The 15,725-nt window shown below is 32.9% G+C and overlaps 1 protein-coding gene across 1 annotated transcript; it reads left to right on the forward strand.

The window, feature by feature from the left end:
• Positions 1-2,823: 2,823 nt before the first annotated feature.
• LOC145130238 (protein FAR1-RELATED SEQUENCE 5-like) lies at positions 2,824-5,313 on the forward strand. Its single transcript, XM_079065072.1, has 6 exons — positions 2,824-3,497; positions 3,579-3,629; positions 3,715-3,838; positions 3,967-4,072; positions 4,768-4,986; positions 5,042-5,313. The coding sequence occupies exons 1-6, from the start codon at positions 2,824-2,826 to the stop codon at positions 5,311-5,313; spliced, it is 1,446 nt and encodes a 481-aa protein (XP_078921198.1).
• Positions 5,314-15,725: the final 10,412 nt, after the last annotated feature.

Raw genomic sequence — 15,725 nt, forward strand, 5'->3', positions numbered from 1 at the left:
CATATCCCTACCACTTACATATACACCATAACACCATTACAATAACAATAAACAAAACCCAACTGTCAATGCTTGAAAACCAGACCGGACCGACATGTTCGACTGGTTCAACCATAAATTGGCTAGGTTATCGGTTTTTTAACCACAAAAAACTGTTTGTATGCCAAACTGTTAAAAACCAACGGTTTTGCTAAGAACCGTAAAATAACATGTCTAGTTCAAGTGGGTTTTAAACTGGTTTATAAAATAAATTTGGTTTTCTCATATACACCTCAAAGGAGCAAGTTAGCTCAAAGGAGCCATTCGATTGAAATGAGGTTTTGGTTTGTTTTTTTTAAGCACTGATAATGGTATCTTTTATAGATTCAGTTTTCCATCTAATTCTTTCAACCCATTGATATAGGATGCCTCAAATGTACATCCATATTTCTTTACACTACTACGTCCTTTAGAGTTTACACACATATTAAATATATTTGCGTTATCTATTTTTTACACAACATACATATCAAGTATCAACTATGTGTTATATATATGCACTTCATATATTTAATAAACATATATAAAACACACACGCACGCACGTGCACACCCCCCATATATATATATATATATATATATATATATATATATATATATATATATATATATATATATATATATATATATATATATATATATAGAGGTTCAAATGTTTACAACAAGTATTGTGTGAATGGATGCACCAATCACAATTTAGCAAATTATTAATTATTTTATTTAATATGTGAGGGTAATTATGTAATCTTTCATTTTAATTCTTTATTTAGTCTGATTCTTATCCCTTTATATTAGGCAATGATTTATGATTGATTTAGTTATCATTAATTTAATTTTATTTATATACTCGATGCAAACGTCCCTCCACACATATCACAATTTTCGATTCCATTAGTTGCTGATCAATTTGTTTTACACAATCGATGGATGTTCATACTGGAAATCGGAACCAGGTATTCATACATTACTAACAACATCTCTCTATAATAATGAAGATATTTTTCAAACGTCCCCCATACACCCTTTTACTGTTTTTACATATACATATGTATCAAATCTGATAATCTTCCAGGAAAATGAAGATCAAAATCCCGGGAAGGATCTGGGTAATGTCAATGATCCCAAGAATCCGGTGAATGAAGTTGTGAAGAAAAAAAGAAGATGTAAAATATGCTTTGGATTTGGTCATGATAGCAGGAAATGTCATTTTGGATTGAAGAAAGCATAGAACTTCAAGAAATTCATCAAATTCATCGTTTTTATATATTATTTACTTTGATTTCAGTAAAATAAAAGTATGTTTTTGATGAATTATATGGTATTATTAAGTTTCAGTTCAGTGTAATAAAATTATCGTTTGATGAATTCTAGGTGTTTTTCTTTAATTATTATGTTTACAACTAATAAGATGTCTGCGTTTTTCTGGTATATTTATGTTTCATAGGATCATACAGTTTATCATTCCAACAGAATGTCAGAGTAAAACACTACAGTTCTCATTCCAACATAATGTCAAAAAATAATGTTCATTATATTTCATACAATATGTTTGATGTTTCATAAAATCAAAACACATAATGTCAAAAAATAAAAATTGTAAACAATGAGCAATATAAATAATTGAACTTAAACAGTTTAAGAGTTAATTGTCTTGTAAGCCATATTACTATAATATTCTAGTAGATTGATTTGGAGATAACACACAGTAAACATTTTTGTTAGCCATATTGCTATATAATTCTTTCAGAATGATATTCAATGTGTGCATTGATTCGAGGTAACACAAATTGATAAGTTTTATAAGTCATATTGGTAGAGTATTCTGATAGAATTATGTCATTATGATAATATGCAGAGTTTTAGAATCCATATTGATATATCATTCTAATAGAATTATGTCGTTAATAAAATATTGTGTAACTTTTTAAAAAAAAATACATAATAATATTGTAAAGTAATTAATTTAATGTACTGTTGGAATTTTTTATATTTGGAATATGAATATAGTATCTTATGAATATTTTTATCGTTATCATGTTTTAAAAAAGAATCAAATCGGAATCATTTATTTTTATCAGTGATCCCTAATATCAAGCATTTTAATTTGCATAGAATCCGTTTTCATCCCTATTTATTTTGTATGACAGTTTATAATATTTTATTTTTTCAACTTCCAAAGCATATACAAACAATATCGACATTTCTTAGGTATGGGCGATCAAGAACCAGATGTCAATAATCATATTTATGAGGAACATTATTTGGCTAGTGATGATGACAATGGAATTAAAGATTTCGATTTTCCTGATAATGATACACTATATGATGGCGGATTTCAAATAGAAGAAAGCAGTAATCCTAATTTAGGTGAGTTTTTGAATATTTTGTTTAATTTTTCATTGTATTTCAGATTCTATATTGTAACAAACATGTTTAATGTTAAATGTTAATATTTTCATTGATGAACATACAGAGGACGCAAATCATGCAGAAGACGAAAATCACTTCGTTGATGAAGATACAGAGGTTAATATTGATTTCAGTGAAGGTACTAAATTCAATTCAGGATATTGAAATTTTTACAGAAAAAATAAAATTATTTCAGAATAATATTTATATAATTCTTTCAGAATAATTTTGTATTTGCTATGTTTAAAGAGGACAACCACATGTTACACATGATTAAGTTTCTCCTGGTGGCACCTTGTATTGGACCCCGATTGTTTCAGACGATATCAAACCAAAAGTTACATCAAAATTTAATTCATATGGTGAAGCAGTAACAATGTATAGAAACTATGCATTAGAATATGGTTTTGATGTCAGGCTTGGAAGAGTCCAAAAAACGAAAAATGGGATTATTACAAATAGACATCTTGTATGCAATTGGGAAGGTAATCCAAATACTAGTAAAGTAGATACTCTGGACATTCAGCATAAAAAGACTCAAAGAAGGAAAGATTTATTTAGAAGGAATTGTAAAGCGAAAGTTGTTTTAGAAATAATTCCCGGTACTCTTAGATATGTCATGAGTGATTTTGTCGAGCAACATAATCACGGGTTGTTTAGCAAGAGCAATATGTACTTATCTCGTTCAAAGAGAAAACTTGATTATTCCCAGGAAATTTTCATTCATAATTTGTCAAAACAAAATATTGGTCCTGTAAAAGCACATAGACTATATAGTGCTCTTCAGGTCGGTCCTTCGGTTCGAGGTGGATTGGTTTCTGATTTCAAGAATGCTAGGAGAAATCTTAATTGTTACATAGGTGGGAGGGACGTGAAATTCCTTGTTGACAAGATGAATGACAGGACGAAAAATGTCCCATCATTTACTTTTGAGTATAAAGTGTTGAACAAAAGATTGAATGCTCTATTCTGGGCTGACGAAACAGCAAAGTATAACTATAATTCGTTCGGAGACGTTGTATCACTCGATGCCACATTCAGCATGAATAAGTATTTCTAACCTTTAATACTTTTACAATAACAATTTCATTGTTTTCAGTTATGTAAACTAATATTTTATTTTTAAAATAGCTATGATATGGTTTTTGTTCCATTCACTGGCATCGATAACCACAAAAAAATGTGTAACATTTGGTGCTGGACTTTTAAGTAAAGAAGATGGAGTTTCTTATTAATGGCTGCTTAGAGCTGTTTTGAAAGCTTTTAGAAAACAACCTCAATTGGTTATATCTGACCAAGATCCAGCTTTGAAAAAAGCTATAGATAAGGTTTTCCCGTTGGCACATCATAGGTTATGTATGTGGCATATAACAAAGAAGTTGCCAAATAAGGTATGCATCAAACGAATATTATTCTTATTTTATGTTATGATTCTACAATTATTTTCTCATATTCTAACAGAATCAATTGCTTTAACTCTTAAACTGTACTCATCCTCATGAAATTTCATTTTATACAGATTTTATCAATTGAAGATGCAGCCACCAATCAAAAATTTCGAAAGCGTTTTCACTCTATAATTTGGAATTCTAAGCTGGAACCACATGAATTCGAGAATGTATGGCGTATGATGTTGGAGGAGTTTAAAATTACAGATAACAGTTGACTGAATACTATGTATGGTTTGCGAAGATCTTGGATCCCCGCATTTTTCAAGCACATTCCAATGTCTGGTCTTATGCGAACTACATCATTGTCTGAAAGTCAGAATTGGTCATTTCAAACCACCACATTAACCGGTTCTTATCTTATCATGTTTATGATGACATTTGAATCAGTCATGGAACGACAAAGACATAACCAAATTCTAAATGATTTTAATACTGCCACCACTTTTCCTAAATTCATTACCCGTAGTCCGAATGAACCTCATGCTTCAAATGTATATACGCGCAAGATTTTTTATCAGGTTCAGAAAGAGATATCAAGAGCTTAAGATAATTGTTTCCTAAAAAATGTGATATCTTCCAACGGTGTTGACACAGTTATTGTTTTGGAGAAAAAAACAACATAACTACTAGGCAAACAAATGATGTCGATGTTGATGATAAAGATGAGGAATACAATTACGATTGTCTTATAAGGGATACTGAATACACTGTATATTTTTTTTCACTTTAATTGTCATTTTATCATTTGAATTTAAACACTAAAAACTTACAACTTAAACATACTCACTAATCATCTTATATATTCCAGGTCACACACTCAACCAAAGATGGTTCATTCAAATGTACTTGTATGCATTTTGAACATGTAGGGATCTTATGCAGACAGATATTCTGTGTGTTTAAGTTTTATGGCATTGAACAAATTCCTGAAAAGTATATTTTGAAACGTTGGCGTAGGGATGTTATTCCAACAGAGTTACTGAAAAGACGCTTCAATAGTTCTTTTGACGATTCTAATTCCGACATGACTACTATTGATATTTTTTCAACTGTTGACCGTTGTGTGTCTTTTTTAAGCCATGATGCAGGTAAGTTAAAGTTATACCTTGACGAGCAGAATAAGTTGAAAAAAAAAATTCGTAGACGATTGTCCAACTCATGATCTACCGAACAGAGCAGAACAGTTCAAGAAGCTTCTAGGCGTAGTAGGTCCTGATGTAGTATCTGATGTTAGCGACATTCAGAATCCTACAGATATTCGTAACAAAGGCTCCGATAGTCGTGGGAAAAGATTAAAATCTACAAAAGAGATGATTGAGAAAGAAATCTCAAAAGTTAAGAGAAAGTGTGCTACATGTCAACAGATGGTTCATCATGACAAAGGAAATTGTTCTTTAAAGAACGTCGAGAAATAATTTCCTTGTTTGTTTTTTTTATTGGTTTTAGTAGAAGGACATTTCATTTTAATTTTGTTGGTTCACATTCAATGTTATCTTTTATGTCGTTTAATAAAGTATTCACCTTCATTGCTAGTGACGATGACATTGTAAATTAATCTAACAATATTTATCTTTTCTTATTACTTAAAAATAATCATATCACGTAATACAAATATTCATTTCATCAATTGTATAAATTCATTATTTTCCTTACTTACAGCTAGTTATACAACTTTTTTCAAACATTTTAAGATTGATTTTCATTTTAACAAAAATGTTTTATTGCTTATTGTAGTATACAAACAATGTGAACAATTTATATACAAGTATTCATTATATCATATTTTCTTTCAAAAAGACTATATATTACTTAAGCATATTCATTCCAAAAGAATTTTATTTCTAAACCTACATTTACCTTCTACATCCAATTTGCATACAAGTATAACATATTCTGCTAGAATAATAACAATATAAACTACTCTATATGCATAAAAAAATTGTAAAAACAGCCCAGGCACACAACATAAGAAGTCGATGAAATTGACTTCATATTTCCTAAACATAACCATTCCAAAAGAATTTTATATTTTGATTTTTTATGCTTTATACATGTACCCACACATACTTAATTTCAAAAAGGGTACATTATACCTAAAGATACATTTGTCATCTACATCCAATCAATAGAAAATAAAAAAACTATAACATATTCTATCAGAATCATAACATTTACTATATTATATCAGCATCAAAAAACTGTAAAAAACTGTCCAGTCACACAACATTATTAACAACAACCTTGAATTATATTAACAACATTATTACAAAAAATACATCAACACATACATTATCAACAACAACCTTGCATTATATTTAAAAAATCTTCATAATTTAATTCTAAATTTTATTCATAAACAGTCCATCAAAAACTGATTATTAAACTACTTCCCATTCTACCAAAATTGCTTTTCACAATGCACAACATCATCATCCCAGAATTTAAACAATGCATCAACACAACCTTTATATCAAAATTAATATTCGATTATAAGATATAAGGTTAAATACTGATAACAATACGTCATAACTTCTGAAAGACAAAGTACTTTTTCAAACATCTAACATAATGCATAATCGTATTTGAACAACCACAAAAAAAAAGTTCAGCTCATGCCATGTCAATATTTATCTTAAAAAAACCAAACTACCACTTCAAATTCTTACCTACGACCCTTTGCTTTTCTTTTTTTCTTCCTATTTTCAGCTGACTGTTGAAGAAGCATATCTTGTTCCAAAATATCCAGCTTATGAAACGCTTCAAAATCTTTAACTATCATAGTCTTAAACTTATTGAACTCAGCTGTCAACAATCTTGCCATGTATTTCGTCCTTAACTTAATTACAACACTCACATCACCAAGCATTTTACCTGTAAGACCACACTCCCAACGCCCTTCATTTTCCCCCATGTAACTTTCCATATGCCTCATGAGGTATACTCCACATTCTGTTCCAGCTTTTTCTACTTGCCAATATATGTTCATCACCCGTCCCGCCTTAAAAAGTTAAGGCTTTTGCCATTGGATGATGTTGTGATGTCAAGTAGTTGCAAAACAGTTTTTTCTGTCATTAAATACAACATATACATCAAACATAGTCTTATAACATTCTTTAGAATGAAAACCTAGTGATCATAATTTTATTGATTATCTTACCACCAGGTTTGGTATCATGCCATACTTTCTTTCCAAAGTTCCTGTTCTCTTCACATTATCTACTATGTAGTATAAACTTGATCTCAGATCAAAGATGAGTAAGTAATACTTCCCATCATCAACTATTGGGAAGAAAACCTTGTACACATTAAAAAGAAGTTAATTTAATATTAAGTGATGCAACAAATATTACATTTACTAAATAAACTTACAAGCGCAACATCTCTAAAACTTGGCTTGACATCAAATTTCTTAATGTAGATTCGCAATAGAGTAGCAAAAAGCCTACATTTCAGATCTTCCGACTTTAATTCATTCAATATCTCTTCTGTCTGTAAAAACCCACATCAACAACAATATTAATTTCTACAAAAATAAATTTGAATTTAAAATTAATTTACAAAATAAATTCATACCACAATAGTTGTATCGAAGAAAAATCTTGAAAGCGATGATTCATCCTTGTAGTTCTCCATTTTATTTAAAAACGCAGCCCAACAATCAATTACTTTAGAATGCAAAAACATCCCTTGATTGATTTGATATGCAAAACCCTGGTGCAGCAAATGATCTGTTCCAATGTCCCAAATCTCATCCCTGTGACAAAAATTATATATAAAATCAATCTAAATACATTCAAATTTATATTCTAAAAATATAATAAGTGGGTCATATATATATGAACCCATCATCTCTATTAGATGCAAAAACTGAATTGCATATCCCTGTTTCATCCTTAGTCAGTTTATCCCCAACCTTAACAATTCTTTCAATATAGGGCGAATGAAATATTTTTGCCTTTTTAGGGATACGTTTTTCCCTTTTGTCATTATCATCATCTTCTGCAGCATTATCAACAGCTTCTCCTATATTTCTTCCAACCACATTATCCCCACTGATTCCTGACATTAGTTGTTTCCTGCTATACACATGTAACTCAGTTTCATCCAACAACTTAATCATTTCCTCATTCACCCCTGGAAGTCGATGAAACTGAGTCATTGTTAAAGAATTGGTATCAACAGGTGTACTATAATTGACTTCTTTTTCTACATTAACTTCAGTAAGTATCAATCTTCTAACAGGTGAACTATTTCCTTCACCGCCATCACCTACATCATTCATATTTAACTCATTACAACACTCAGGCTCATGAACTTTTTTGTTACTTGCCCCTTCTTGCACTTCCTTGAAAAGCTCATTCATCTTTTCCATCCACTCATTCAGCACCACACTATCAGGGATTTTTTCCAAACCATCCTTCAACGCAACCTCCATAGTACTTTTCTCTGTTAGAATTACCCCATAACTATGCTCTATAACAGCAACGTATGCCTGCAATACATATAATTAATTATTAATTACATTACAAGAATATTTCACCATCTTTAATATTATAAATGTATAGACAAATTAGTAGTATTCCACAAATTGTAATTTATATTCTACCAGATTAAATAATTATCCATAAAGAAACATAATATTACATCCTCATCTCCAAAATCCCTCTTAAAGCTGAGCAGTTGTTGTTCTTCACCTCTTGTTTCATCCCTCATATCGACATCATCATGCTCCTCCCGAAATTGCCTCTCGAACCCTCCCAAACTGATTTCCAATCGTTGAATCTCTAATAATTTAGCACCATTAATATGCCCAATAAAAGGAAGCCTTTTATCTAACTTGATAGAATACTTCATGTTATACACGTACACCAACCAAAAAAAACATTAACTTAATCAATACATCAATAATAAATCAATACCAAATCTATATTTTCATATAACACTATTTCAAACTTACAATCAAGGAGTGTAATAGGACCACTGTAGTAGCTTGATTTGTCATCCCTTTTCCATAGTTTTTTCCTTGATCCCAAACAATCAAGCATATATTTACACCAATTTAACTTTGAAAAGTCTTCTACCAACTCCAACTTCCTTACCACTTTTATTTGATTTGTTCCCATCAACATTGACTCTATGAAGTTGTTAACAAAAAGGGTCAAAAAATTAAGCCTAAACATCAAAGTATCCTTTGTTGTAGCCTGAATCCTTCTTAAATAATCCTCACCATTGAACTTATCACAACTATATTGTCCCCTCCATTCTTCCAGAATTTGATTTCCCTTATCACACAATGGCAACTCATTGATGTCTTCTCCACCAATTGGCAAACCCATCATATCATGCACTGTCTGTTCTGTTATCTCAATAACAGAGTTTTGTAGGACAAGTCTTTTACTATCGGCATCATACACATCTAAAAGATAGTAGCTTATTTGACCCAGATAACTTGTAATATTCACTTGCAGAATTGATCCAAAACCCATTCTCAAGATTGCTTGTTTTTGTTCTGGTGACATCCCCATAACAGCTGCAGTGATGTTATCACATTTCATTCTGGTTGGAAGGTATCTTAAACCAGGTGGATCTTCCTTATTTGTTTTTCTAACATTATCTTCTTGTTCCTCTTTGACAAATTCATCAATTCCCTTATTCTTTAAATTTTTTACAATTGGAACTTTATCATATTTCCTCTTTGACCTTATCTCTCTTTCCAAAACTAGTACATTTAAAGGTTTGGGACTTTTCTTTTGTTCAACTGATTTATCAAGCTTTTTCTTTTACCTTCTTTCTCGTTTTACATGTTGTTCTTCTTCCTGTACTTGTTCTGCTACAACACACAATAAATAATATAATGTTTAGTATAAGATATTAGATATTAATGTTTTAAAATATAAGATATTCCTTATATTCTAACAGAATAACAATTTATTTCAATAACTTATATTCATACATATATTCATATTCTACTAGAATAGTCTACAATAAACTACAAAAACATCATAAGATTTAGGATTGAAACATAACCCACTGCATATTAAAATACTTATATTCATACATATATTCGTATTCTACTAGAATAGTATACAATAGTTGTACATGTTTCAATTTAACTCATAATTCTATCTTAATAAAAATTAGATAACAAATAGTACACATATTATACAACTTGTTTCAATGATAACAGTATAAATGAAAATTTAACAAAAAAACACACTCTTTAAACTCTATCAGATGATATTACATACAAATTATAAGGTTTAGTATAAGATATTAGATATTAATGTTTTAAAATATAAGATATTCCTTATATTCTAACAGAATAACAATTAATTTCAATAACACAATCATCATACACACAAATTTCCCATTCAAACATAATACAAAACAAAAAACATATTACAAAAATATATTAAAATAACTGCAATTCTAAAAGAATATAAAATAAACTACAAAAACATCATAAATTTCATTTTGAAACATAACCCACTGCATATTGAAATACTTATATTCATACATATATTCGTATTCTACTAAAATAGTCTACAATTTAGAATTCTACCAGAATCATATACATTTAAATTATAATTCTACCAGAATCATATACATTTTAATTTAAGACATATATTCCACTATCTATGTGGATAGTCACACTCATATACAACATTCCATTCTTCTTGAATTTTACACATGTCAACTTAATCAATATCTAAGAATTCTGAATGTTTCAGTTTAAGTCATTAATCATCTACAAACTTTGATTCCATTAGAATATAAAATATTTATACCCTGCTAATTAACTACTTATTTATAGAACTTTTCATTACAATTTTAGCTAATAAAACAACAAAAATAATTCTAGGAGAATAACAAACATCTTTAAGTTTATATGAATAGAACATTCGGGCAGAATAACATAGACAATAATTTCATTGTATCATATTATTATAATTTCAACGCATACTGTAATGAACAATAATTATTCTTAATATATTACAAAAAAATGACACCTTCTTCTTCCAAACCACAAATCATACACGCATAAATGATTTTAAATACACTTCCAACACTATAATACATTTTCGAACTCAATAAACATCATCTAACACAAAAAAATTGTTACCTTCAGGTTCGGCAACGAAATCATCATCGTCATCTTCAAGATTCAAGGTCGTTTCTGATGTGTTCTTGAACTTTGAGTTGAATGAAGTGGATCGTGTACTCCTCATTCTTATCGAATACCGTTCACAGAAGCCCCCAAATGTCGATTCCGTCTTCTAGGGTTAAGTGTCGATATTTATATGAAAAACCTTCAAAGGATCTTCCGATCTTGAAGATTGATTACAAGAAATCAGAATGTTTTTCAACCTCCAAAGAAATTGGGTTTTTGATTTTGTGAGTATGCGAGATATTTGGGATTATCGGTTGATCACTTCCATATTATCCACCGTTTCCTAATTAAATGACGACGCAATGTACCATTCTACCCTTCCTTGACCGGTCACTTAATGAAAGCCTATTAGTTTGATTTTTTTTTCTATTTATTTTAAAAAGAAAATCACTTTCTTAATTTACCACAAATGATTGGCCTAGAATCCTTTACACAAACACACAATACTTAGCAAAAACAAAATAACCTAACCCTATATATATATATATATATATATATATATATATATATATATATATGTGTGTGTGTGTGTGTGTGTGTGTGCGTGTGTGTTATTCTTTTACACAAACACAACATACATTCATACACACACACACACATACACACACACACACACATATATATATATATATATATATATATATATATATATATATATATATATATATATATATATATATATATATATATATATATATATATATATTCCGGTTTTTAGGACCGATCAAACCGGTCGGACCAGTTAAACCATCGAACCAGTAAGATAGCCAGTTTGATGTCTAGTTCAATTTTTAAAACCTTGCCAACTGTAGAACAAATAAATCTTCAGCTTAATCATTTCAAAATTCAACAATTAGATGGATGTTTTCAATTTACTAATGTTCCTAAGAGAACTATGGATAATAGCCATCGACATTACACACATTGATGGGTCAACCTCTCCATGAAATCCGCACTTTAGCTCCTACATTTTCAGAAATAACAACATTTAAGACATGAGTAAGAAAACCAAAATTTCGACTCTTTTGTAATATCCTTAAAAATCAAGCCAATTTAAAACTTTTTAAAACATTTAAGACCATTAACTTATTACAATTTGTTTTCAAAAGACTTTAAACATCAGAGTATCCCCGAAATCAAATCATGAAAATATAAGGAGGTGCACGATCACGCATTCGCCTTCCTGCGATCATCAGAAGTACCTGAAACATAATCAACAACTGTAAGCCCGAAGCTTAGTGAGTTCCACCAAAGTACCAACGCCATACAGATATAACCATATCATATAAACAAACGCAACATGCATAATGAGCCATCAATCTGACTGGACCGCCTCTCAGGGCCATCAGTCTATCTGGACCGCTCTCCGAGCCATCGACACGTCTGGACCGCCTCTCAGGGCCTTCAACCTATCTGGACCGCTTGCCGGGCCTTCAGCCTGACTAGTATGCCCTAGCCGGGTCTGCAGTCTATCCGGTCCGCCCTGGGTATCTTGGCCTACAACACAAAGCAGGACCTGCCTCAACCCAATCCCCCAAACCAACAATCATGTGCACATAAATATCATACGCTAGCTAGCATGTACATATAATCATACAGATCTACAGATCACTAACATAGCAACCATCCTATAACCAGGATATCGATCTAACCGATCACTAACATAGCAACCATCCTATAACCAAGATACCGATCTAACAGATCACTAACAAAGCAACCATCCTATAACTAGGATACCGATCTAACAGATCACTAACATAGAAACCATCCTATAACTAGGATACAAATCATAAGGGCCGACCTTGGTGCCTTAGACCCTGTTGATATAGTGAGAAGAACTCACCTCACGATGTCGAACTGTAGTGATAAGATCAAACTCCCGAATCACAGCCACGAACTCAACCACCTATAACCACCATAGGACCAAGTTCATCAGAATCCCAAATTACCAAAATACCCTCAAAAGTCCAACTGGTCAACCCTTGGTCAAGGTCAAAGTCAACGGTCAAAGTCAACAGTCCATGTTGACCCAACTCGTCGAGTGCAGCTAGCAACTCGTCGAGTTCCTTAAGAACTCAAGAAATCATGAAAACCCTAATTGACTCGCCGAGTTTCCAGACAACTCGCCGAGTCCATGCGGGGTCCAAATGTCGGGAAAAAACCTTACTAACTCGTCGAGTCTTCCTACTGACTCGCCGAGTTCATACAGAACCAATACATGCAATCTTCAACCGACTCGTTGAGTCCCTTCAGTACATTTCTCATCCAGACGTTTTTAAGCTACCCCAAAGCTCCATATTGCAGATCTAACCTCCTAGGGCATGGTTTCCACGTAAAGTTGCAAACTTTACGTACATGCATGGTCCTAAATGCCAAAACCAAGCTAAGGGAAAGGTTTAACCCAAAGAGAAGGTTCAATGCTTTCTAAATCTGATATCTTTATAACTATAGGGACCAAGAGGAGTTCAGATCTGAAGTTACAACTTCAGATCATGCCCAATACCCGAATTGACTCACAAATATGCTAAAAATGGCCCTAAACCTTTGCATGAAGAGATCTAGCTAAAGATAAGTCAAGGTAACGACTTGTTACCTTCAAAATGATGTCAAGATGAATTAGAGTCAGATCCACAAGCTTCTATTTGCTCCAAGCTCCTTAGACTTCAAACCTTCTTAACAAAATGCACCAAAATCACTCTTTAAATCTCACAAACACTCAAGAACAAGGTCTAGACTGATTCGGGTTTCTTCTGGCCGTCAAGAGGTGGTAAGGGGATGGAGGAAAGGACTTAAGGTCCATTAAATAGGGTGCAAACCCTAAAATTTAGGGTTTCATTGCACAAACTCTACTCTGTCGAGTCGGGGTCCTCCGACTCGTCGAGTAGGAGTCATAAACCATGCGGGCCAACAAGGTTCGACACGACGAGTTGGGGCCTCCAACTCGTCGAGTTCCTTCAGCAAAATGAATATAAAGCTTTTGAACATTATGCCTGGGAGTCGGGGTGTTACATCTTTTGTGTAAGAAAAACCCACAAAGTTATAGAATTTGACTTACGAGTTTAGTTTATGTGAAAAACTGTAACATCCCAAAAATTTCAACAAATTTAAACTTTTCAAAACAACTCATTTACTAATAAAGGTGTTACAAAATAAATATTTTCAAAACCTTATTTAAAATCAGAGTCTCCCAAGATCCATACAGTCGTAAAACCAAGGATGTGTACGGTCACGCCTTCGCCTTGCCACGGTCCTCCGAGGTACCTGAAACCATAAACCAAACTGTAAGCACGAAGCTTAACGAGTTTCCCCCGAAATACCACACAACAGATAACAACAACTAGCATGCTCAAACACTCATGTCTGGCCCAATCAGCCTCAGGCTGGAATACCAGGCATGTCTACGATGGGCCCACTCATCCTCGGGATGGAATACCCTCGCGTCCTAAGTAGTTTGGTCCAATCAACCATCAGGTTGGAATACCAAACATGTCGGGTCCAATCAACCATCGGGTTGGAATACCCCATGCCTATTGACTGACGCACAAAGCAATCCAGTCTCACCACATACAATAATATCATATCGGGTCCAGTCATCCTCGGGATGGAATACCCTCGGGCCCAATCAACCATCAGGTTGGAATGCCCCAGATCTGTTGGCTCATGCACATAGCAGTAAAACCTCAACCACCAACAATATGTGCCCATATATAACAGATAAACATATAAACATTCTACAGGTAGACATGCAGATTTACAGACCACTAAGCATAACATCATCCTATATACTATGATACCGATCTAACAGATCACTACAACACGATAACATACTATCACATAACAGAATATCTAATCCAATGGGCCGGCATTGATGCATTCGACCCGTAAGTACAGTAAGGAAGACTCGCCTCACACTGCCGAATCTCACAGAAAGAATCTCTAGCTACTGGCCCGCAAGAATCCCCGCGCTATTAATCACAAATTAATCATCCATCAATAATCGGATCCAACCCACACTAAGTGTCCAAACTAGGGTAAAATACCTTTTTACCCTCTTCATTACTTGGCCCAAAGCCAAGGCCCAATCCAACAATCCAAAAGCCCAAATTCCCATTAAATACCCAGGGCCCAAATATGGCCCAATTTTCCAAATTGGGCCCAAAACCTTTCATGGGCCTTAACCCAAGGTCCAAAACATTCCTAGTCCAAAAACACTTGAATTCTGATGGCCCAACAAGGCCCAAAGCACCTAAGTCCAAAAATGGCCCAAACCGAAGATCCACAAATCTGAGGCCCAACCTGCTGAGTACGCGGGGCGTACTCAGCTCGTACACGGGGCGTACTCAGCTCGTACGCGGGGCGTACTCAACTCATACGTGCAGCGTACTCGCCTTAGGGCTTGTACGCTAAGCGTACTTGCTTGTACGCCCAACGTACCCTCGCATACAACCAACTCCCATTTTAAGCTCTTACTCCATAAAGACTTTACACACAACCTAGATCTGACTTCCTTGGACTGATTAATCACGTAAAGTTACTAACTTTATGTTCATGCATGGCTAAATGAAGCTCTTAAGCTTTAAAAGGACTTAATATGTGACTTAATGCATGCATGAGACCAATACCCCATAAAGTTGGCACCTTCATGCATAAGGAACT

Source organism: Lactuca virosa, chromosome 8 (genome assembly GCF_052849685.1).
Source record: "Lactuca virosa cultivar CGN04683 chromosome 8, Lactuca_virosa_CGN04683_v6, whole genome shotgun sequence".
Lineage (NCBI taxonomy): Eukaryota > Viridiplantae > Streptophyta > Magnoliopsida > Asterales > Asteraceae > Lactuca > Lactuca virosa.

Coding starts and splice junctions, on each gene's coding strand:
- LOC145130238 (XM_079065072.1), top strand. CDS start 2,824: ATGTATAGAAACTATGCATTAGAATATGGTTTTGATGTCAGGCTTGGA. Junction 3,839..3,966: donor CAAAGAAGTTGCCAAATAAG/GTATGCATCAAA, acceptor CATTTTATACAG/ATTTTATCAATTGAAGATGC. Junction 4,987..5,041: donor TTTTTTAAGCCATGATGCAG/GTAAGTTAAAGT, acceptor AAAAATTCGTAG/ACGATTGTCCAACTCATGAT.